We start from the raw sequence: 23282 nt of genomic DNA, 5'->3' as shown, positions 1-23282 counted from the left end.
TAGAGATCAACTTGCTAGGGTCATTGGTTAAGCACTTCTCTGGAAAGAGTTATTTCTTTGGCACCTCCTGCCTGCTGCGAGCTGTTAGGCTTTTCCAGTTTGGGGGAGTTTTCAAGCACAGAGATGCAGATCTTGGCAGTGGGGAGTCTCCTGGGCACGCTAAAAGGCCCCAGTGTTAGGTATGAGTGGGGCGCTGTCAAGTTGCCTACAGATGCTTGGAGGACTTCATGTGCTTTACCAATTCTAAACCTCTGGGTCTATAATAAAGATACACCTCCCTCTCCCATCCCACCATGGAATGACAGGCATTTATTAAGAACACAAACTCAGAGTTAACTTTTAAAAATATGCTTTCTCCTATAATGTGCTTGTCTTCATGGCCCTTCTCTTTACAATGCTGGCTAACTAGAATTCATCACCAGCCCTTGCTTTCTCTGTCTTTATCATGATAAGCCTTTATACTTCCTCTACTACCTTTTTTTTTTTTTTTAAATATTTATCTATTTACGTATTTGGCTGTGTTGGGTCTTAGTCGCGGCGCGCGGGATCTTCGTTGCGCTCACGGGCTCCTCATTGCAGCATGCGGGCTTCTCTCTAGCTGAGGCGTGCGGGCTTCTAGAGCGTGCAGGCTTAGTTGCCCCTCAGCATGTGGGATCTTAGTTCCCCGACCAGGGATCGAACCCGCGTGCCCTGCATTGGCAGGCGGATTCTTAACCACTGGACCACCAGGGACGTCCCCCTCCACTATCTTTTAACCTCTCACCTTTATCCTCTCATCTTTGACTCAATAGATCACATTCTGCGGCCAGTCCTTGTCAAAGTATCAGTACTCTCTCTTTTCAGTACCTTAGTAAGGCCAACCATGCTCACACTATTTCTTCTGGCATCCCTCCTGTGTAATCCTAATGTCCCTGCCTCCCATTCCCCTGACCTTCCCTATGACCCTGACTCATGATTCAGTACCCTCTAGACATCTACAGAGGTTTGAAGATTACCAGCACAGGATATAGGCACCTGGATTCTCCACAGGTATATTTGAAATTGAGTCATCTTATTATCTTACATCATCAGTTTCTATTTAACAACCTCTAAGTCTGCCCAAACTCCCTTCTAAGTTCCAAAGCAATGGTCCTAAATACCACCACCTGTCACATCTCCATCCTGAGACTAGCTCATAAATATCTAAACAGGTATTGAGTGAGACACAGGGCACAGAAAGATCCAATGTCAGGGTCACCTCAGGTTTCTAGGCCTTTACTCAGCTCAAGCAAAGAAGAGAAAAACAGAGACCTGTGAGAGGCAGAGTGTCATTGGTTAATATTTTCCCAAGGAAAAAGGAGATCTGAAACCACGCATCCACAAACAAAGACGTTAGAATTATCAAATATGTCATCCTGCTTTTGTGCACAATTTCCTCTAAAATCTCCCCATGTGTGATTTGCTCACTAGTGTATTCCTGGTATCAGGCACAGAGCCTAGACATAAAAGGTCCTCAGGAATAGCTGATGAATAATTGAACAAATGAAAATGTCAGCATATTATTGGATCCTCAGGAATATTTTGCTTCTGGCCATGGTGCCAACATGACCACTGCGGAAAGATACATTTTTCCTCCCTGGTGGATCCTCCACAGGTCAGGGACGTTCTTGGTTCCACACATTACTGTGACTTGAATAGCACTGAGTTCCAAGATAAACTCATAAAATGAGTCCACTAAAAAGTAAGAGAAAGCTCAATTTCTCGCTTTTAAATTTTGTGGCTCCAGTTAATTCAGCATCATTCATTCAGCACATACATCCATTACCACAAACATTGCTATCACAATAAGCAACTGTTCTAGAAAATCAATAATAGAAGGGAGCAGTTATAGAATACTGCAATTAACTAGCATTATGGGAGATAATTATATGCTCTTCATGCTTGTTCATAATCAATTAATGCTATATATGTATGTGTAAACACTTTTATTGACATCTAACTGCTTGGTCCCAACTCTTATTCATTCAAAGGAGAGATTTTTAAGAGATTTCATGGATAATTTGAGTCTGAAAAGAACTCATTGGAGTATAGCAATAGTGTGCTTGCTGGTGATAATTCACCCATTGAATTATAGGTGTCCAGTACAATACATCTTATTCCTCATTCAGACTGACTTCTGGAAACCAGATTCTGTCACACAAATCAAACCTCACAGTACAGTTGACTTCGTGTTAAAGCAGAAGATATTTTCACTGTGGAAGACGTTCTGAAGCAGAATTAACTACAGTACGAGTAAGTTTACGTTTTATAGTTATGAAAATTCTCTCTCGTGTATGCTCTCATCCTGGTCTCCAAAAACAAACCTGAGAAGATTAAAAAATAAGACCAAGACTATGGCTTCCCCAGGGCCCCACAAACAGGTCATGGCAGAGCTGGCCCTGAATTCCAAGTCTTAAGATGTCAAGTCTGGTAGATTTTGTGTTTAGTTATTGCTCTAATAAAAACAGGTTTGACTCTTGAATCCCGACTCTTTAGCCAGATATTTGACCTGCTACTGGTTTACAAGTGATCTATAGACTAAAGGCCAAACCAACGGATATTCTATCATCAGCCCAACACAGTTTGAGTCCCAAATCGTATCAAGTCTTCTTGCCAGGTGATCACCAGACCTACCGTGAGCCATGAGGGTTCTTCGTGCTCCTTTCGATTAAGGACCAGACTAGAGTCAGACTGATTGGTCCTTCTGTCGTTTTTCCTCCCAAAGCCCCCCACTATCTCTAATGGTAGGAGAAGGCATGGAGAGAAGGACTGCAAGAAAGGAAAGTGGTTCCCCAAAGGCCTAGAGTAGAGCTGGCTAAGCTGATCACGCCATGAATCTTCCCCAAATACCGCACTGATCCATCTCAGACTTTGAAGATGAGAATGTCTCCTGAGTGGGGACAGCCGTCCGTCTGTTGATCCAACAAATAGCTGGTGAGCATCTGCATACAACAAATGCTGAGAAAACTGATAGGGCCCATCCCCTTCAGAGGAAAATGAACAAAGAATTGCAATATGTGTAACACATGTCAAGAAGAGTAGGGCTTCCCTGGTAGCGCAGTGGTTGAGAATCCGCCTGCCGATGCAGGAGACACGGGTTCCTGCCCTGGTCCGGGAGGATCCCACGTGCCGCGGAGCAACTAAGCCCGTGAGCCATGGCCGCTGAGCCTGTGCGTCCGGAGCCTGTGCTCCGCAACGGGAGAGGCCACAACAGTGAGAGGCCCGCATACCGCAAAAAAAAAAAAAAAAAAAAAAAAAAAAAAAAAAAAAAAAGAAGAGTAAAGGGCTGGAATTGCAGGGGAATAGATCAAGTCCAGGGATCACGGAGGGCCATACTAGGAAAGGAGGCTTCAGCTGAGAACTAAAAGACGAGGAGTTAGCCAAACAAAGACAATGAGAAATCAGACTCTAGGTAGAGAACAGACTATACGTTAAGGCTTAGGACTTCCCTCAATCTGCATTTGAGGGAAGGAGGAAATGAGGCCTTTAGACTAAAGCAGAGTTTTTCCTCCAGAGAGTGGATCAGCAAGGAGCAAGGAGACAGTCTCACACTCCAGTCTTGAACGTTCAAATGTTTATCCAACAATCCCCTACCATAAGCTCAAGTCTCCATTATATTTTGAGAAACTGTGACCTACATAATTTTAACAGACATTTTCTCTTATTGTTCACATCCTAAAACTACAGAATAGTATTTATGCTAGTAAAGATATCAGAATTGTCACCTATAAAATCTGGATCTCCATTAGAAGAAGTGGTACAGCATAATGCAACAAGCAAATGCCTTGGGGAAAAAACAGACAAGGCTTAAATCCTGACTCTGCAACTTCCTGGCTGTCTGACCTTGGATAATTTGCTTAACCTTTCTGAGCTTCAGTGCCCTTGTCTTTACAAGGAAAGGATCCTTCTAACCTTATCTTCATAAAGTGAAGATATACATAATGCCACTCTCAAAGGGCTGCTGTGACGATGAAATAAAACAATATGGAAATAAATTGCATCTGATATTTTTATTGCTGTGAATGCTGCTATAGTTTACTCTTGTACAAAGAGGTAGATTATACATCTTTTAAAGGTCAACAGAAACTGTTTTGTTTAACCCCATTATCATGCTTCACACAGCTTGGCTATCTGCTTCTGCCTGAGGGAAGTGTCAAAATGTGACCTTAAGAATTGACTGTCTTTTTAAAACAAAGATATAATACAGTAAGTTTCAAAATGTGATTAAGATTCACGTCTGTGATATTTTGCTCTTTTTATTACACTAGGAAGGACTTCTAAAATCCTAGCCTACAGGAGCCCTTAATAATATTCAAAAAGATGAGTTTCCTTATAATTCTTTAAGAAGAACAGAACAAAGATCAGTGACCATAAGCCACCTGAATTGACATCCTAATTCTACTCAGATCACAAAGTAGCAAAACGGCTTCTAATCGAGTAACAATCTCCTTTTACCAGGAGGAAAATTCATGTCTTTTTTTAATGTGTAAACTTTTAGGGAATTGTGTATGAATGCTGTCTCACGTAGAATATAGGATGTTCCCTGAAGGCTAAGATCTCGTTAATTTTTGCTTAGCACATTTGTGGCATATAATTTCCTAAATATTAAGTAATAATAACTCCCTAGAAATCCTGGAGCAGCACACCAGCAATATCCTTGCCGGGGCTGCAAGCAGTCCCTCTGCATCCCATGATTACCTCATGTGGTAACTAATATGTATTTAGATGGTCTCCTGCTGGCAAGAATTTGCAGTTGTTTTTCTATGTAACAGGAACCATCTACTGTACAAGTTCTACCAAAATAGCTTTTCAGATTTTTCAGTGGTTCCAACCCTCTTCACTAAGACTTTCATCATTTGGTAGTTTTAATCAGATTCTGAATTACTATGGGAAAAAATTTAAAATGTGTGCACCAAGAAAAATAACAGTATTTTTTAATAGATCTTTATTGGAGTGTAATTGCTTCAAAATACTGTGTTAGTTTCTGTTGTACAACAAAGTGGATCAGCCATATGCATAAATATATCTCCATATCCCCTCCCTCTTGAGCCTCCCTCCCACCCTCCCTCTCCCACCCCTCTAGGTGGTCACAAAGCACCGAGCTGATCTCCCTGTGCTATGCGGCTGCATCCCACTAGCTATCCATTTTACATTTGGTAGTGTATATATGTCCATGCGACTCTCTCAGTTTGCCCCAGCTTCCCCCGCCACCCCATGTCCACAAGTCCATTCTCTACGTCTATGTCTTTATTCTGCCCTGCAACTAGGTTCATCAGTGCCATTTTTTAAATTTAGATTCCATATATATGTGTTAGCATACGGTGTTTGTTTTTCTCTTTCTGACTTACTTCACTCTGTATGACAGACTCTAGGTCTATCCACCTCACTACAAATAACTTAGTTTCATTTCTTCTTATGGCTGAGTAATATTCCATTGTATATATGTGCCACATCTTCTTTATCCATTCATCTGTCGATGGATACTTAGGTTGCTTCTATGTCCTGGCTATTGTAAATAGTACTGCAATGAATATTAGGCTCAATGTATCTTTTTGAATTATGGTTTTCTCAGGGTATATGCCCAGTAGTGGGATTGCTGGGTCATATGGTAATTCTATTTTTAGTTTTTTAAGGAACCTCCATACTGTTCTCCATAGTGGCTGTATCAATTTACATTCCCACAAACAGTGCAAGAGGGTTCCCTTTTCACCACACCCTTTCCACCATTTATTGTTTCTAGATTTTTTTATAATGGCCATTCTGACTGGTGTGAGGTGATACCTCACTGTAGTTTTGATTTGCATTTCTCTAGTAATTAGTGATGTTGAGCATCTTTTCATGTGCCTCTTGGCCATCTGTATGTCTTCTTCAGTGAAATGTCTATCTAGGTCTTCTGCCCATTTTTGGATTGGATTGTTTGTTTTTTTGATATTGAGCTCCATGAGCTGTTTGTATATTTTGGAGATTAATCCTGTCTGTAGTTTCATTTGCAAGTATTTTTTCCCATTCTGAGGGTTGTCTTTTCATCTTGTCTATGGTTTCCTTTGCTGTGCAAAAGCTTTGAAGTTTCATTAGGTCCCATTTGTTTATTTTTGCTTTTATTTCCATTACTCTAGGAGGTGGGTCAAAAAACATCTTGCTGTGGTTTATGTCAAAGAGTTTTCTGCCTATGTTTTCCTCTTAAGATTTTTATACTGTCTGATCTTATATTTATGTCTTTAATCCATTTTGAGTTTATTTTTGTGTATGGTGTTAGGGAGTGTTCTAATTTCATTCTTTTACATGTAGCTGTCCAGTTTTCCCAGCACCACTTACTAAAGAGGCTGTCTTTTCTCCATTGTATACCCTTGCCTCCTTTGTCATAAATTAGGTTGACCATATGTGTGTGGGTTTATCTCTGGGCTTTCTATCCTGTTCCATTGATCTATATTTCTGTTTTTGTTACAGTACCATACTGTCTTGATTACTGTAGCTTTGTAGTATAGTTTGAAGTCAGGGAGCCTGATTCCTCCAGCTCTGTTTTTATCCTTCAAGACTGCTTTGGCTATTCAGGGTCTTTTGTGTTTCCATACAAATTGTAAAATTTTTTGTTCTAATTCTGTGAAGAATGCCATTGGTAGTTTGATAGGGATTGCATTGAATCTGTAGATTCTTTGGGTACTACTGTCATTTTCACAATGTTGATTCTTCCTATCCAAGAACATGGTATATTTCTCCAACTGTTTATCTCATCTTTAATTTCTTTCATCAGTGTTTTATAGTTTTCTGAGTACAAGTCTTTTGCCTCCTTAGGTAGATTTATTCCTAGGTACTTTATTCTTTTTGCTGCAATGGTAAATGGGATTATTTCCCTAATTTCTCGTTCTGATTTTTCGTTGTTAGTGTATAGGAATGCCAGAGATTTCTGTGCATTAATTTTGTATCTTGCAACCTTACCAAATTCTCTGATTAGTTCCTGTAGTTTTCTGGTGGCATCTTTAGGATTTTCTATGTATAGTATCATGTCATCTGCAAACAGTGACAGTTTTACTTCTTCTTTTCCAATTTGTATCCCTTTTATTTCTTTTTTCTTCTCTGACTGCCGGGACTAGGACTTCCAAAACTATGTTGAATAAGAGCAGCAAGAGTGGACAACCTTGTCTTCTTCCTGATCTTAGTGGAAATGCTTTCAGTTTTTCACCACTGAGTATAATATTTGCTATGGGTTTGTCATATATGGCCTTTATTATATTGAGGTAGGTTCCCTCTATGACCATTTTCTGGAGAGTTTTTAACATAAATGGGTGTTGAATTTTGTCAAAAGCTTTTTCTGCATCTGTTGAGATGATCATATGGTTTTTCTCCTTCAATTTGTTAATATGGTGTATCACATTGATTGATTTGCATATATTGAAGAATCCCTGCATCCCTGGGATAAATCCCACTTGATCATGGTGTATGATCCTTTTAATATGTTGTTGGATTCTGTTTGATAGTATTTTGTTCAGGATTTTTGCATCTATGTTCATCAGTGATATTGTTCTATAGTTTTCTTTTTTTGTGATACCTTTCTGGTTTTGGTATCAGGGTGATGGTAGCTTCATAGAATGAATTTGAGAGTGTTCCTCCTTCTGCAATTTTTTGGAAGAGTTTGAAAAGGATGGGTGTTAGCTCTTCTCTAAATGTTTGATAGAATTTGCGTGTGAAGCCATCTGGTCCTGGACTTTTGTTTGTTGGAAGTTTTTAAATTACACTTTCAATTTCATTACCTGTGATAGATTTGTTTATATTTTCAAATTCTTCCTGGTTCAGTCTTGGAAAATTGTACCTTTCCAAGAATTTGTCCATTTCTTTGTGGTTGTCCATTTTATTGGCATATAGTTGTTTGTAGCAGTCTCTTATAATCCTTTGTATTTCTGTGGTGTCAGCTGTGATTTTCCTTTATCATTTCTAATTTTATTGATTTGCATCCTCTCCCTTTTTTTCTTGATGAGTCTGGCTAAGGGTTTATCAATTTTGTTTATCTTCTCAAAGAACCAACTTTTAGTTTTATTGATCTTTGCTATTGTTTCCTTCATTTCTATTTCATTTGTTTCTGCTCTGACCTTTATGATTTCTTTCCCTCTACTGACATTGGTTTTCTTTGTTCTTCTTTCCCTAGCTGCTTTAGGTGTAGGGTTAGATTGTTTATTTGAGATTTTTCTTGTTTCTTGAGGTGAGATTGAATTGCTATAAACCTCCCTCTTAGAACTGCTTTTGTTGCATTGCATCCCATAGGTTTTGGGTCGTTGTGTTTTTGTTGTCATTTGTTTCTATGTATTTTTTTTCTTCCTTGATTTCTTCAGTGACCTCTTGGTTATTTAGTAGTGCACTGTTCAGCCTCCATGTATTTGTGGGTTTTACAAGTTTTTTCCTATAATTGATTTCCAGTCTCATAGCATTGTGGTCAGAAAATATGCTTGGCATGATTTCAATTTTCTTAAACTTACCGAGGCTTGATTTGTGACCCAAGATGCGATCTATCCTGGAGAATGTTCCATGCACACTTGAGAAGAAAGTGTAATCTGCTGGTTCAGGATGGATGTCCTATATATATCAATTAAATCTATCTGGTCTATTGTGTCATTTAAGGCTTGCGTTTCCTTATTAATTTCCTGTCTGGATGATCTGTCCATGGGTGTAAGTGAGGTGTTAAAGTCCCCTCCTTTTATTGTGTTACTGTCGATTTCCCATTTCATGGTTGTTAGCATTTGCCTTATGTATTGAGATGCTCCTATGTTGGGTGCATAAACATTTATAATTGTTATATATTCTTCTTGGATTGATCCCTTGATCATTATGTAGTGTCCTTCCTTGTCTCTTGTAACATTCTTTTTTTTTTTTTTTTTTTTTTTTGCGGTATGCGGGCCTCTCACTGTTGTGGCCTCTCCCGTTGCGGAGCACAGGCTCCGGACGCGCAGGCCTAGCGGCCATGGCTCACGGGCTTAGTTGCTCCGCGGCACGTGGGATCTTCCCGGACCAGGGCACGAACCCGTGTCCCCTGCATCGGCAGGCGGATTCTCAACCACTGCGCCACCAGGGAAGCCCTCTTGTAACATTCTTTATATTAAAGTCTATTTGATATGAGTATTGCTACTCCAACTTTCTTTTGATTTCTATTTGCATGGAATATCTTTTTCCATCCCTTCACTTTCAGTCTGTATGTGTCCCTAGGTCTGAAGTGGGTCTCTTGTAGACAGCATATATATGGGTCTTGTTTCTGTATCATTCAGCCAGTCTGTGTCTTTTGGTTGGAGCATTTAATCCATTTACATTCAAGGTTTTTTTTTTTCACACACACACACACACACACACACACACACACACACACACACACTGTATTTTATTTTTACAAGAGATAAATAAACTGACACCAGGCATTGTAAATGGATGACCACCAACAAAAGCAACAATGATTGCAATTACCAAACACGAAACACACTCATACTATGTCATAATATTGACATTCAGTCCTGCAATCCTCCACTGTAACAGCTCCTTTACTTTGCAGTGACAATTGATTTGTATATTTTTTGCCTCTGAGTCCTTGTGGGATTTTTTTGTGTGTGTATTCAAACAGAAAGTCACAAAAATTATAATCATCCTCATCCGTTCACTCAGTCCCATGTAATCAATTTTATTTTCATCTTGATCTTTTGTTAGCACTTTTATGAATTCATCAGTTTTCCATTAGAGTTCTGAAAATGCTTATTCATTCAGTTCAGCAGCATAGTCAGTTACCAGAAACCTGTACTTGTCAGAGTCTTTTCCATGAATTCTTTGAAGATGAAACCCTTTTATAGGAACATTTTTGCAAAAGTATCAGAGTACACCCAGAACTGTCTGTAAATGACAAAAGACTTAAAAGTGACCACGGTTAAAGATTTGATGAAAGTTCATAATAATGCAATTGACAAGGAAATTTAGTTATTTCTGAGATATACATTTTAAAGTAATAACAAGAATTATGACTTATAACATTACACCAGAACATATAAGATTTTTAGAAATTTCATGTAATGTCTGAAACATTTATATTAACATATTTCCATACAAATAACCCAAAGAAAGTTTAGTATTAGTTGGTTTTTTGTTTGTTTGTTTGTTTGTTTATACAGCAGGTTCTTATTAGTCATCAATTTTATACACATCAGTGTATACATGTCAATCCCAATTGCCCAATTCAGCAGCACACCACCATCCCCACCCCCCCGCGGCTTTCCCCCCTTGGTGTCCATACGTTTGTTCTCTACATCTGTGTCTCAACTTCTGCCCTGCAAACTGCTTCATCTGTATCAAGGTTATTACTGATATGTATGTTCCTATTACCATTTTCTTAATTGTTTTGGGTTTGTTTTTGTGGGTCTTTCCTTCTCTTGTGTTTCCCTCCTAGAGAAGTTTCTTTAGCATTTGTTGTAAAGCTGATTTGGTGGTGCTGAATTCTCTTAGCTTTTGCTTGTCTGAAAAGCTTTTGATTTCTCTGTTGAATCTGAATGAGATCCTTGCTAGGTAGAGCAATCTTGGTTGTAGGTTCTTATCTTTCATCACTTTAAGTATATCCTGCTACTCCTTTCTGGCCTGCAGAGTTTCTGCTGAAAAATCAGCTGATAACCTTATGGGGATTCCTTGGTATGTTACTTTTTGTTTTCCCTTGCTTCTTTTAATATTTTTTCTTTGAATTTAATTTTTGTTAGTTTGATTAATATGTGTCTTGGTGTGTTTCTCCTAGGGTTTATCCTGTATGGGACACTTTGTGCTTCCTGGACTTGGGTGACTATTTCCTTTCCCATGTTAGGGAAATTTTCCGCTATAATCTCTTCAAATGTTTTCTCAGACCCTTTCTTTTTCTCTTCTTCTGGGACCCCTATAATTTGAATATTGGTGCATTTAGTGTTGTCCCAGAGGTCTCTGAGATTGTCTCCAACTCTTTTCATTCTTTTTTCTTTCTTCTGTTCCTCAGCAGTTATTTCCACCATTTTGTCTTCCCGCTCACTTAGTCGTTCTTCTGCCTCACTTATTTTTTTGATTCCTTCTAGTGTATTTTCCATTTCAGTTATTATGTTTTTCATCTCTGTTTGTTTGTTCTTTAGTTCTTCTAGATCTTTGTTAAACATTTCTTGTATTTTCTCAATCCATGCCTCCATTCTATTTCAGAGATTCTGGATCATCTTTACTATCATTACTCTGAATTCTTTTTCAGGTAGATTGCCTACTTCCTCTTCATTTATTTGGTCTTATAGATTTTTACCTTGCTCCTTCATCTGTGACATTTTTATTTTGCTGTCTCATTTTTTTTTTCCTTTTTTTAATAAGTGGGATTGTGTTCCTGTCTTACGAGTTGTTTGGCCTGAGGCTTCCAACACTGGAGTTTGTAGGCTGTTGGGTAGAGCTGGGTCTTGGTGCTGAGATGAGGACCTCCAGGAGACCTCACTCCAATGAATATTCCCTGGGGTCTGAGGCTCTCTGTTAGTCCAGTGGTTTGGACTCAGAGCTCCCACCACAGAAGCTTCGTCCCAACCCATGGCTCATGAACCAAGATCCCGCAAGTCATGCGGGGTGGCAAAAAAAAAAGGAGAATTATAAAGTAAAAAATAAAATTAGACTTAGAAACTAACAGCTATGTTAGAAAACATATAAAAATGAAAGTATAGACAAAACAACAACTGGAAGGTAAAACAGAGCCACAATAGTGAAAAAGAGGAGGAGGAAAAAAAAAGGTGGAAAAGGCCTTGGCTGTGGAGGGCAGGGCCTAAGCAGGGGTGAGGTTTGGGCAGTGGGCGGAGACTATGCTTAGGACCCATAAGGCTGGAAAAGTCCGAGGGTGGAGGGACCTTAGGCTCAACAGAAGAGGCCCAGGCGTGCCTCCCGCCTCTGGTCTCAGAGGGTAGAGGACCCTACCTGGGAGTCCAGCAGGCTTCCTCCAATCCTCTCCAGCTCCTCCTGGAGGTCCCCTCTCACCTGCCTCTCCTGATCTCCCTCCTATGCCCCCAGGGCCCATGTGGCCTAGAGGGGACTTTGGAGTGCAGGGGACTGGCCTGGGAGCTCAGCAGGCTCCCCCAGCCCGAGTGGGTGGGGCAAACGCCCTCTACTCCTTTCCACTCCTCTGGTCCTGGAGGGTCCCTCCCACCTGCCTCTCCTGTTCTCTCCTGGGCTCCCTCCTATGCCCCCAGGACCAACCCGGCCTGGAGGGGACCTCTGAGGGCGCAGGACCTGGCCCGAGAGCCGGGCAGACTTCCCTGGCCAATTGGGCAGGGGCAATGCTGGGCCCACTCCCCCCTAATCTGAGTCACCAAGGGTCCCTCCAGGGTGGGAATCCCTCCCCCCTTCTCAGCCACCCCTCAGGGGCGCCGGTACTGTCCAGCCTCCATACTCCCACATCCTACCAGTTCGCTTGGGGGTTCTTCCCATCTCCTTGGGCATCGGTGTCCCCCACCAGCAACTGGCAGGCACCCTAGTTGTGGGGAGACGTGAACTCTGCATCTTCCCACACTGCCATCTTGACTTCACCCGCCCCACAATAACAGTAGTTTTAAATGCTTATGTCACACCCTAGGTACAGAAAGACCAGAAATTGGATGGTGTAAATCTCCCACTTATGGTTCTGAAGCCAAGTTGACAGAATCTTTCGGTGGGTGGGCCTTCACAGAATTCCTTCTTACAAATTTCAGTAAGGTGGTCTATGCCCTATCCAATGCAGGAAGAGACTGATTGTTGCTATCTGCCTATAACGTTTTTCTGCATGTTTCAGATTCGATCTGTAAAGTGTCCTTGGATAACAATATGTACATAGTAATGTTCTTCAATAGTAATGGGTGTGTAGTCTGGGGACTGACCTAATACTCCTTTTTCAGGAATCTGAAAGGGGGAGAAAACTAACTCATGTCTCTCCTCCTCAGACATTGTGTTTCTTGCTTTGCTGGGAGTCCCATTATCTAATTTGCCTGCATGCTAAAAAAAACAAAGAAGAAGAAGGAGTGGGATAGCACTATAAAAGGAACATATAAAAGTATAAAATAGTGTACATGCCTCTGTATTTTGGAGCTGTAATGCAGTCCCTATTACATTATGAGTCATTATTTTAATCTCTTAGAATAGAAGCTCATTATTTAGTAATAATATTTTGTAATGTGGCTAAAGTAGTACTTTGTCCTAAATCTAATAAAATCAAATTATCATAGGGCTAGAAAGGATCATTTAAGGTCAATTTCCCACCTTCAGGCAAAAGTACCACATTTCAACCTCATTCTGATACTCTTTTGCAAGTTACTAGAGGACATTTTTACTCTTGGGTGTCATCTTAAATCTAACTGGTTTTATTATGCTTCTTTGTCCTGATTATTGATGAAAATGTTTAAATATTAACATAATAATAACTCTAACACATTGTCTCTTAGTACCAAACAAAACACTAACCTCCACATTGTCACTTATTCCCCCAAATAATTTGAATTTGAGGATTGTATGCAAAAGAAGGATATTGCAATATGCTGTGGAAGCCCTATTTCCCCCCTCTACTCAGAGCTGGTTCCTGGTAGGTCAGAGATCACTATGGTTATGGTCTTAGGGACAAATGTCTACTGAATGTCCTGAGGCTGTAGAATGCCTGGGAGCAATTAACTGATGATTTCTTTTCTCTGGGCAGCCACTAAGAAGCCATGTGACCTAGATGATTATTTTACTGCTGTCAATGGAAAATCTTGTTAAAGGGAAAGTAGATGTCATTTACCATTTCCTCTCGGATTTTTAGTTTTGCCATTCTGTCAGAAAAGTTCATCCTTGTTAGGCAGGATTTGTTCTTTCAAACTGATAATCTTGGAATACAGTTGTTTTCTTCAAGGTTTCTTCTGATATTTAGTTTTCAAGGTTTTTTGTTTTACTTGTTTTAGTTTTGTTTTTAGTTTTTAGTTATATTTGAAAATCATTTACCTAAACTATCTCTATTCTAGATGTTTCCCTAGAGTTTATGAAGGTGTTAACTGGCAACTTTACTGTAGTTTAATTTTTTTTCTTCATAAACCTTGGAAGACATCTATGTAAATGACCAAGGCCTAGGGATTTGAGTCAAGTCATTGCATTTTAGAACTGAAAAGAACATTGAATATCAGCTAATAAATATCCCATTATATAAATTATTGAAATTAAGGCCCAGAGATTAAATGACTTTCCTGAAACCAATTTACATGTTAGGCAAAACTATGACCCCGATCTTTCAATTTATAATTCTAGACTCTTTCTAATTCCACCCTATTCCCTAACAATCCAATTTGGGTGTTAAATATAATTAATTATAGCACTTACTATAATCATTGTTCCTAACTATAGCAGGCAGAATGACTGTCCCTCCAAAATGTCTACATACCAACCCCTAGGACATCTGAATATATGCTAATGGCAAAGAGAAGTTAGGACTGTAGATGGAATTAAGGTTGCTAAGCAGCTGAACTTAAAATAGGTAGATTATCCTAAATTGTCCAGAGAAGTCCAAAGTAACCACAGGGTCCTTACAAGTGGAAGAGGGAGGCAGAAGAGGAAGTCAGAGTGATAGAGTGATGAAACATGAGAAGGACTTGAGCTGCTATTGCTGGCTTTGAAGATGTAGAAGGGCAAAGAGCCAAGGAATGCGGGCAGCCTTTAAAGGGCAAGGAATCAGACTCTCCCCTAGAGCTTCCAGAAAGCACTTCACTGTTAACATGTTGATCTTAGCCCAGTGAGACCTGTGTTGGACCTCTAAGCTGTAAAATAATAAATTCCTGTTGTCTTAAGCCACTTAGTTTGTGGTAACTTATAGCAGCCACAGAAATGAAAGCACAAACAAAAGTACTGATGGCTGCTTAATGGGAAATTTTCTTACCACGGAATAAATATTAAACTCTTCTCCTTTTCCTTTCTTTTTTTTAATAGTGCCTTAAGATAGTTAAGCCCTTAAGACAGTATTTGCCTCTTGCTAGGAAACAAATATCATTTAGTATTAATTTATTGCATTTTCCATAAACAGACACAAGTTCATGCACAGTTAACGAAAAGAAGGAGAGACCATGAGGGAGGTTCAGAAGATGTCCCTGACATACTTCATCAGAATGCCCTTGGGGCAGCCGGAGGAGAAGCAGACTTTTGATATGCGGCTACAATTCTCTGTGTGTCAGATAAAAACATTTCAAGGCTTGACTGTGGATAATAGAAGTTTCTGTAAACTAACTACTGCCCATGATATTTACAGTCTATGATCAAGGACATTAATGCTCATAAAATTTTGTCCCTTCAGAACACACTTTCCACTCAAAAGTAGCAAAGAGAAACAAAGTCATATATACCCACACCTTCACACATGCCTCTTATAATAAGACTTTTCACCTGAATAATCATCTTTAGAAATAAGCAAGCCTCAAAGTTTCTGTCACCAATTTTCACATTACCTTGCCACAGAACCATTCTTACATCACTTTACACCAGCAAAAAGAAAGGCAAGCAGAAACGAATACTTTAAACTCAGTATTCTTTGGTCTAAAAAAAAATCTTTAGCTCGTCAATATTTCTGAATTTCCACCCATCAAGATATTTTTCTCAAAACCTAGAGAAAGGCCTCAGGTGACTGGCTGTCCCAATCTACCTCGGATTGAGTAGGTTCCTGGGACATGGGACTTTCAGTGCTAAAACAAGGAAAATCTTGAGGAAGAAAGACCATAGATAGGGTTTAAGGGCATGCTTCTGTGTTGAGTCAAAAGCCCCGATGCAGAATGCCCCAGGTACCAGGGGAATCATTTTCCAAGTTTAAGGTCCGAGGACCCCCAAACAGGTGAAGTTTGGGCCAAGGAATAGCCTGCCTTGCTCACAGTCTCCAGTATCCTTCTCAATGATTTACCTACTTTGTGATGAGTAGCTCAAGTTGAAAAGCATAATCAGGGGACAGATCTGACTTCATGGAGAATGTACTATACCATCGGCTAAAGTAGAAACTCTGGGTTTTTGCTGACTGGGAAACATGCTTATGTTCACAGGAGCACCCCCTTTGATTGATTACAGGGTATTAATAAGCAACCTCAGACCTGTGCTGGAGGCTCAGTTTGATAGCAGGGTCCGTGCAACTGGACACAGTTACGAGAAATAAAACAACTGGGAAACGGTTATGAAGCGCACGTGATTTAGACAGACAGTGCTTTGGGAATTGAACCAAGAGTGTCACGTTAATCCACAAATGGTTCCATTTGGTAGACAGAGGCTTGGACTCAACAAGTCGCCAGAGAAAATCCAGACCTCATCTCTCTCAGTGCCATCAGAACTACATTTTTAGGAAACACTATATACCTCCTCAAGGTAAGCCTACCATAACCTTCCCATGTCTGAGGGCTTTAAATCAACGAATTCTAACACATTAACATCTGTTTCACAGACATATTCATCCCAAACATTGTTATAACTCTTTCCCTGCCTCAAACAGACTCCCCAGATTGTTTTGTCATATGTGAATTTTTAAATCATTATTTTGATTTATTCAAAAGGAAAAATGCAATAAAATAAGAGAAGTCCTATAAATTTAACCACATTCCTGTAAGCAATGTAAATGATCACCTACCTTGATGAAATTGTCCTCTCCCAGATGTCCTTTGCAAATTCATTTGCTAAAGAGGTTCATAAACTTCGTATCTATCAGACAACGGTACACAGCGTATCAGCAATTTGTTTCTGTCGTCCTCTAATGCCATTTTTATCATGCAATTCTAATGAAGAAAATAAAAAGACATGGAATAAATGGGAGAGAAGGAAAACTTCTTACAAGATTAGCAACAATCATGATTACTTCTAATTACTCATCCAGTTGTCTTGGTCATGTCCCCTAATAGTAGCAGCAGAAAATAACCTCCATGTGAGTACAATTAAGCAGGGTAATCAAGCATCTTCTGAAAAATATGAGCTTGTCAAACTTAATAAAAATAATAAACAGCCATGTAAGCCTTCAACTCAAATACTGTGAGTGTCTAGAGGCAAGAACATACCGTGCTAGTATTATGTTTTAATTTAATCATGGAATGTACCTCTTGCTGCTGTCAGGTTTCACCTGTTGAGTCCAAAGCCCAGATGGATAGTGAATGTTAACCCCTGAAAATGATGAATCACAGTTTCCCTTTTCCTTTTGTTTGCAATAGGTCGGCAGACCTGGACCAAATAAGCCTGCCATTTTCATGGACTGCAGTTTCCATGCCAGAGAGTAGATATCCCCTGCACTTTGCCAGTGGTTTGTGAGAGAGGTCAGTATATAGAATGATTACTGGCAGAGGAAAGTAGAAAGTATTTTTTTTTATTTCAATCAATCCCTTGTAACCTAGCTATAATAAAAGAGAATAATAGCATAGAAAAAATTCATAATTCCAAGGTCCAAGCTATAAAGGTCACCAAGAGAACCTGATAATTTTTAAACAGTTAGCAAATGGTATTTATTTGTATTTCACTCATCTTTAACTTTCTTACCCACCTTTGGTAGAAAGGCTAACAGGTAGTAAATATCGTGGATAGGTCATTTAAAAGTTAATGATTGTGGGGCTTCCCTGGTGGCGCAGTGGTTGAGAGTCCACCTGCCGATTCAGGGGATACGGGTTCGTGCCCCGGTCCGGGAAGATCCCACATTCCGCGGAGCGGCTGGGCCCGTGAGCCATGGCCACTGAGCCTGCGCGTCTGGAGCCTGTGCTCCGCAACGGGAGAGGCCACAGCAGTGAGAGGCCCGCGTACCACAAAAAAAAAAAAAAAAAAAAGTTAATGATTGTGGAAAAACCACTAACTTGATCATTATCTCCTAGATAATAATCAATGTATACTTCAGAATAAAAGAAAACAATACATAGTGGTCCCTATTCTAAATGATACTGTTTTCCACTCCTTTATAATTCTAATGGTAAGATATATGTAAAAACACTTTTAAATATCCATGAGTCCATAATGATATAGATGATTCAATAAATTTTAAAAAGGGAGAGAAGGAACAACTCTTTCATATAGAAGAATTACAACTAATAGATGTTCAAATGAGCAAAACAGAAAGTTACCATTAGAACACCACAGAAATAACTACTTCATGAAAATCTACAGATGGATACAAAAATTAGTGGGTAAAAGTTTAAAGAGAAATAGGTTATTTGCAGCAGCAGAGTATCTCTTAAAAAATATGTATTATATTACAAAGGCAAAATCTACAGTGGAGAAGCCTAGCAGAAACTACCTTAACCAAGTGATCGAGGTTAACAACATCTGTGTAAAGTCATAAAGGAAAGTCTGAGGAATTGTCATAGATAAGAGGAGACATGATGACCAAATACAATGTGGGGAAGCTAGGTAAAAGGTATATGAGAGGGCTTCCCTGGGGGCGCAGTGGTCGAGAGTCCGCCTGCCGATGCGGGGGGCGCGGGTTCGTGCCCCGGTCGGGGAAGATCCCACGTACCGCAGAGCGGCTGGGCCCGTGAGCCATGGCCGCTGCGCCTGCGCGTCCGGAGCCTGTGCTCCGCAACGGGAGAGGCCGCGGCGGTGACAGGCCCGCGCACCGCAAAAAAAAAAAAAAAAAAAAAAAAAAAAAAAAAAAGGTATATGAGAACTCCCTGTATCTGCAACTCTTCTATAAGTCTAAAGTTATTTCAAAAGTAAAAGTTTAAAATATTGAAATACTTTAAAAATATAAGACTATTATTATATACACCATAATTTCTTTGGGGTCAAGCACTTCTGTATCTATTCATCAGGCTCTTGGTTTCTGGACATGTTATGTGTCCAACTGGCACCATTTAATTTCAGTGAGTATCTCACTATCTGCCCTCTAGAAAGAAAGACTTTCATCATTACTTCGGTTACTTCTAATCACAGATCACTAACAGAACATGGTTCTATAGCTCTTGCAGCATAAAAAGCACATGCTTTACCATGTGTTATTTTAATAAAGATACATGTATAGAGCCATGAAGAATATATAAAAACTGTTACTACACAGAAACCTTAAATATCTTAAAAATCTCTTCAAGCAAGCCTAGGGAAGAGTTGAATGTAAATTTAATATAATCCTGGGGCTGAAGAACTGTGACTAAGAGAACATAATAAATGGGTATGAGGTCCTTCATTCATAGATAGATATCCACATCACTTAGCAGGGAGAGCTAGACCCTTAACAGAGCTCCCTTCTCAAGAAAGAGGAATAAGAAGAAGACTTCCATCATTATGCAACTTGAGACTTGGTGAGAGCCTCTCCAAAATCCATCAGTGTGATCTCACTTCATAGTGGGGGGCCTTTTCATTCTTTTTCCTCTACTGAGACCATCTACAGGAGGTCTCACCAAAATTAAACAAAGTTCTAGATGACGGTATTAGGAAAATGCATAGCCATCCGTAGACATTCCTTATTTACTAGGAATACCCTCATAGCCTACTAACTTTGAAAAAAAGTTCTTACCCTCATATCCTACTAACTTTGAAAAAAAGTTCTTACAATTACTATTTCAAAGGAAATGAGTATTCACGTTCTCTAAAAGTCTTTAATTTTATTGAATTTTTGTTCATCTTTAAAGTAGATAGTTAAAATAAAAAGTAATAATTACATGAGTTATATATGGATGAAATAGAGCAGGGAGCCCCAACGCCCGGGCTGTGGACTGGTATCTCTGTCCGCGGCCTGCCAGGCACCGGGCCGCACAGCAGGAGGTGAGCAGAGGGTGAGGGAGCGAAGCTTCATCTGCCGCTCCCCAAAGCCCGCGTCACCGCCTGAACACCCCTCCACCCCCATCCGTGGAAAACCTGTCTTCCACGAAACCCGTCCCTGGTGCCAAAAAGTTTGGGGACCACTGAAACAGAGTATCCTAGAAAAAGAGAAGAACTAGAAACTATTTTAAACAAAACTGTCAGTAATATTTTGCTATTTGCTTTTTAAATATTAATACTACTACTTCAAAAGGGGATGCCACTTTTGTTACCAAAGTCAACATTCATCTAGTCTATGTAAATTTTAGCAGCATAAGACTTTTATGTCTTGCCTGTGGTCAGTATCGATGGCTACATCCATACCTGGACCAAGGTATATGAACCAGTACTGAGAGGGGCTAATGAAATTAAAACCAACCACTTTCTACTATACTTGTCCTAACCACAAACTGCACTTTTCAGTACCGAATGTGGAGAAAGACCCGCTCCACCAACGCTGGATCCACCTGCATTGGCACAGACCCCAACAGAAATTTTGATGCTGGTTGGTGCAGTAAGTATCTGGCTGACCATTTTGCATGCATCTTTTGAAAAGCATAGGAAGAAAGTAACAGGAAAACACAATAGTGTCTAAAATAAGAAAAAAATATAAATTTTTATATTTTAGAGTTCCAACTTTCCGAAAGCACAGTTTGTTTATTCAGTCAATAAAAATGTATTGCTTATTCTTTTATGTTCCCAGCTGCGCTAGATGCTAGAAACATAAGACTGAACAAACCAGACAGAATCCTACTACTTGTGGAATGTAAAATCTAGAGGAGACCATCATTAAATAATTATTTAAACAATTATTTAAATAAAATTGTGATATAATTATAATTTTGTGATTCAACTCTCAGTAAATGATTATATTAATATAAAAATTTCTCATGGATATTAGTTTGTCCCTACTTACTAATCTTCTTACACTATATTGATCTCATTGTTTAGCTCTACACAGGGACATATTGGTGATTTCACATGCAACTTTGTAGCCTGTTAGCTTAAAAACACCCTACTCTTATGACTAAATGTATGCATACTTTATAATGTACACACACATGAGGATGATTATAAAAACTCCTGTGAAAACAACTTATTTTTTAACTCTCTAACTCTCTAATTTGAAATTTTGAAACATGACCTGTGGGAACGTCAGTAGATGACCATTTGCCAGTAACAACAATAGGTTTTTCCAGGTGTCGGAGCCTCTAAAAACCCTGTGATGAAACTTACTGTGGATCTGCTGCAGAGTCTGATAAAGAGACCAAGGCCCTGGCTAATTTCATCCGCAACAACCTCTCTTCCATCAAAGCATATCTGACAATCCACTCATACTCCCAGATGATGCTCTACCCTTACTCCTATGATTACAAACTCCCCGACAACTATGCTGAGTTGGTAAGTATTCATGGTAGTAGATATAGTATTTCACTGTTGAGATTTTAAAATTCTATTCCCGGAAAAAAAAAATCATACAAACAATTTCTGGAAGTTCCATTCTTGATTTTCGGTAATAGAAGCAAAAAACTTACCACCACAGATTTACAAGGAATCTGAAATTAGCTAGATAAACTGGCTAGAAGAAATGTGATTTTGATGCAGGGAATGATCCCCAAAATGCGGTTAATTCACTAATCTTCAAAATGACAACAGTTCCGCTTCCTCCTACTTCATCACAATACTGACACACATGATGATTTCAGACGCATCTGGGGTAATCAAGGTAATCCTTCACCCCATACATAATCTTAATCAGAAAGTCAAGTTTATCAAGTTGCCTTGAGCTGGATTTGACATGCACAGGCAGAGAGAGTATGGCAGATGTCATTAGGAATTTGGCACATTTGGTTGATATCAGGTTAAGTGATAAGATCCTAATATTGCTTATTTCTAAATTGTTGGATTAGGTGAGACACAGATGTAAATCAATCACTGAACAAATGATGTGAATGGGTCCTTACTATATATGAGAAATAAGGCAAAGAAATTGAACTATCCCTGACTCAAAAAATTAGCAATCTTGTTGGAGTATCAAGATACAACCACATGAAAAGTTAAATAATATAAGAGTTTTGTACTATTCAAATTAACAAATATGGTACATCAATGTATAATTTTTTAAAATAAGCGGGTTTGAATCCTTCAAACAACTTTTTAAAACATTTATAACATCTGGCTGCCAGAAGTTGGGACCAATGATCTGAAAGAACAAGTGTAAGATTTAAAGCATTTGAGTTATGCCAGAAAAAAAGAAAAAAAGTATTCCACCTAGACAACAACATAGATATTTGGCTTACCTAAATGCATAAATTCAAAGACCCAATAACTTTATCAACTGGAAATCGTTTTGTGCTTTCAGATTCAGTCTTCCAGAGACCAAATAAAACATGCAATGCTGTAAATATTTTGTGAAGAGCAAAATGGAAAAATAACTCAGCTTCTTAGAAAACTGTTCACTAATAGTTAGCCAGGTCCTGTTCTTTAAAAAAAAAAAAAAAAAATGCTATTTTTCATTTCAGGAAAATCTTCCCATTTTCCCTATCTGTAGCCCAAAACCAAAAGAGGACATCATTAGTTGGAACCATTAAATAGTTCAGTTTTCCAATTAGGCTCAGTCTGTAAGTGTTCCCAGCAGTGGGTGCTCACAGGCCTGTTTTCCAAGAGATGGGTGTGGTCAGCTCCTCATTTCAGTCCTAGATTTCCAGGGCCACCAGAGGAGAGGAGGTGGGGGTATGTTGTTTGCTTAATTCATGTGAATATGTTTAAGCTGTACCACATCAAAAGAGAAAAAGACAAAGCCATAAAAACTAAGCATGAATGAGTTAGTAAGTAAAATATTAAAACTAAAATTATAAACTATATTAAATGTAACAATAACCAATATATCCAATTTGCTCAATAACTAGTTTTAAACATAAACACTAAAAGACTAATGCTAACAGAAAAGCTTAAAGTGTTCTTTGGAATTGAGCTGCTTCACAAAGTTTCAATACTTTTTCTTACTTGGGGAATAAGTTTAAGCCCTTTTAGCAATGAATTTGTTGCCCCACTGGCTCCATACAATAACGTAGTACCTGACTGCTCTAGAAGTCTAAAAACTTTCCTTTAAAAAAAAGAATCAAGTAAGTTCTACCTTTAGAATCTCATGAATAAGTCTTGCTACTTCCTGTGGTTTCTCCAGGAAAAGACCCAAGACTCAAGGTGAGTTTAGTGGGCCAATTCAATATGTGCCCCAAATGGTGTGAAACCATTCCAGAGAATGTGATCCACTGATACTTTCCTCTAAGAATCTCTTCTTCATTTAAAATCAAGGAAAGAGAGGTAAACAGTAATACATATATATTAGAAATTCCATCCTCCAAAACTGTTTTTAAATTCTAATTAACAAAGAAGTGAAACAGAACTATGTCAAAGTAAAATATTCATAATCAATTCTCAAACAAGCATAAACCACAAAATAATCTTACCTTGCTTATATTTATACCCACAAATCTAATAAATCCAAGGAAAAGGACATGTTACTTCTTATGTTTTCT

General features: G+C 39.0%; 1 protein-coding gene across 1 annotated transcript in view; it reads left to right on the top strand.

Moving 5' to 3' along the window:
• The window catches only part of CPB1 (carboxypeptidase B1), a 40264-nt gene that overhangs the window by 5460 nt on the left and 11522 nt on the right, over positions 1–23282 (top strand). The window contains 9 exon segments of the mRNA XM_059065262.2: positions 2148–2205; positions 2208–2271; positions 16057–16156; positions 16246–16347; positions 17178–17279; positions 19629–19707; positions 20022–20077; positions 20167–20257; positions 20933–21144. Of these exon segments, the coding sequence (XP_058921245.1) occupies positions 2148–2205; positions 2208–2271; positions 16057–16156; positions 16246–16347; positions 17178–17279; positions 19629–19707; positions 20022–20077; positions 20167–20257; positions 20933–21144 (864 nt within the window).

Source organism: Kogia breviceps, chromosome 5 (assembly GCF_026419965.1).
Source record: "Kogia breviceps isolate mKogBre1 chromosome 5, mKogBre1 haplotype 1, whole genome shotgun sequence".
Taxonomy (NCBI): Eukaryota; Metazoa; Chordata; class Mammalia; order Artiodactyla; family Physeteridae; genus Kogia; species Kogia breviceps.
This window is presented reverse-complemented; position numbering and strand designations above follow the sequence as displayed.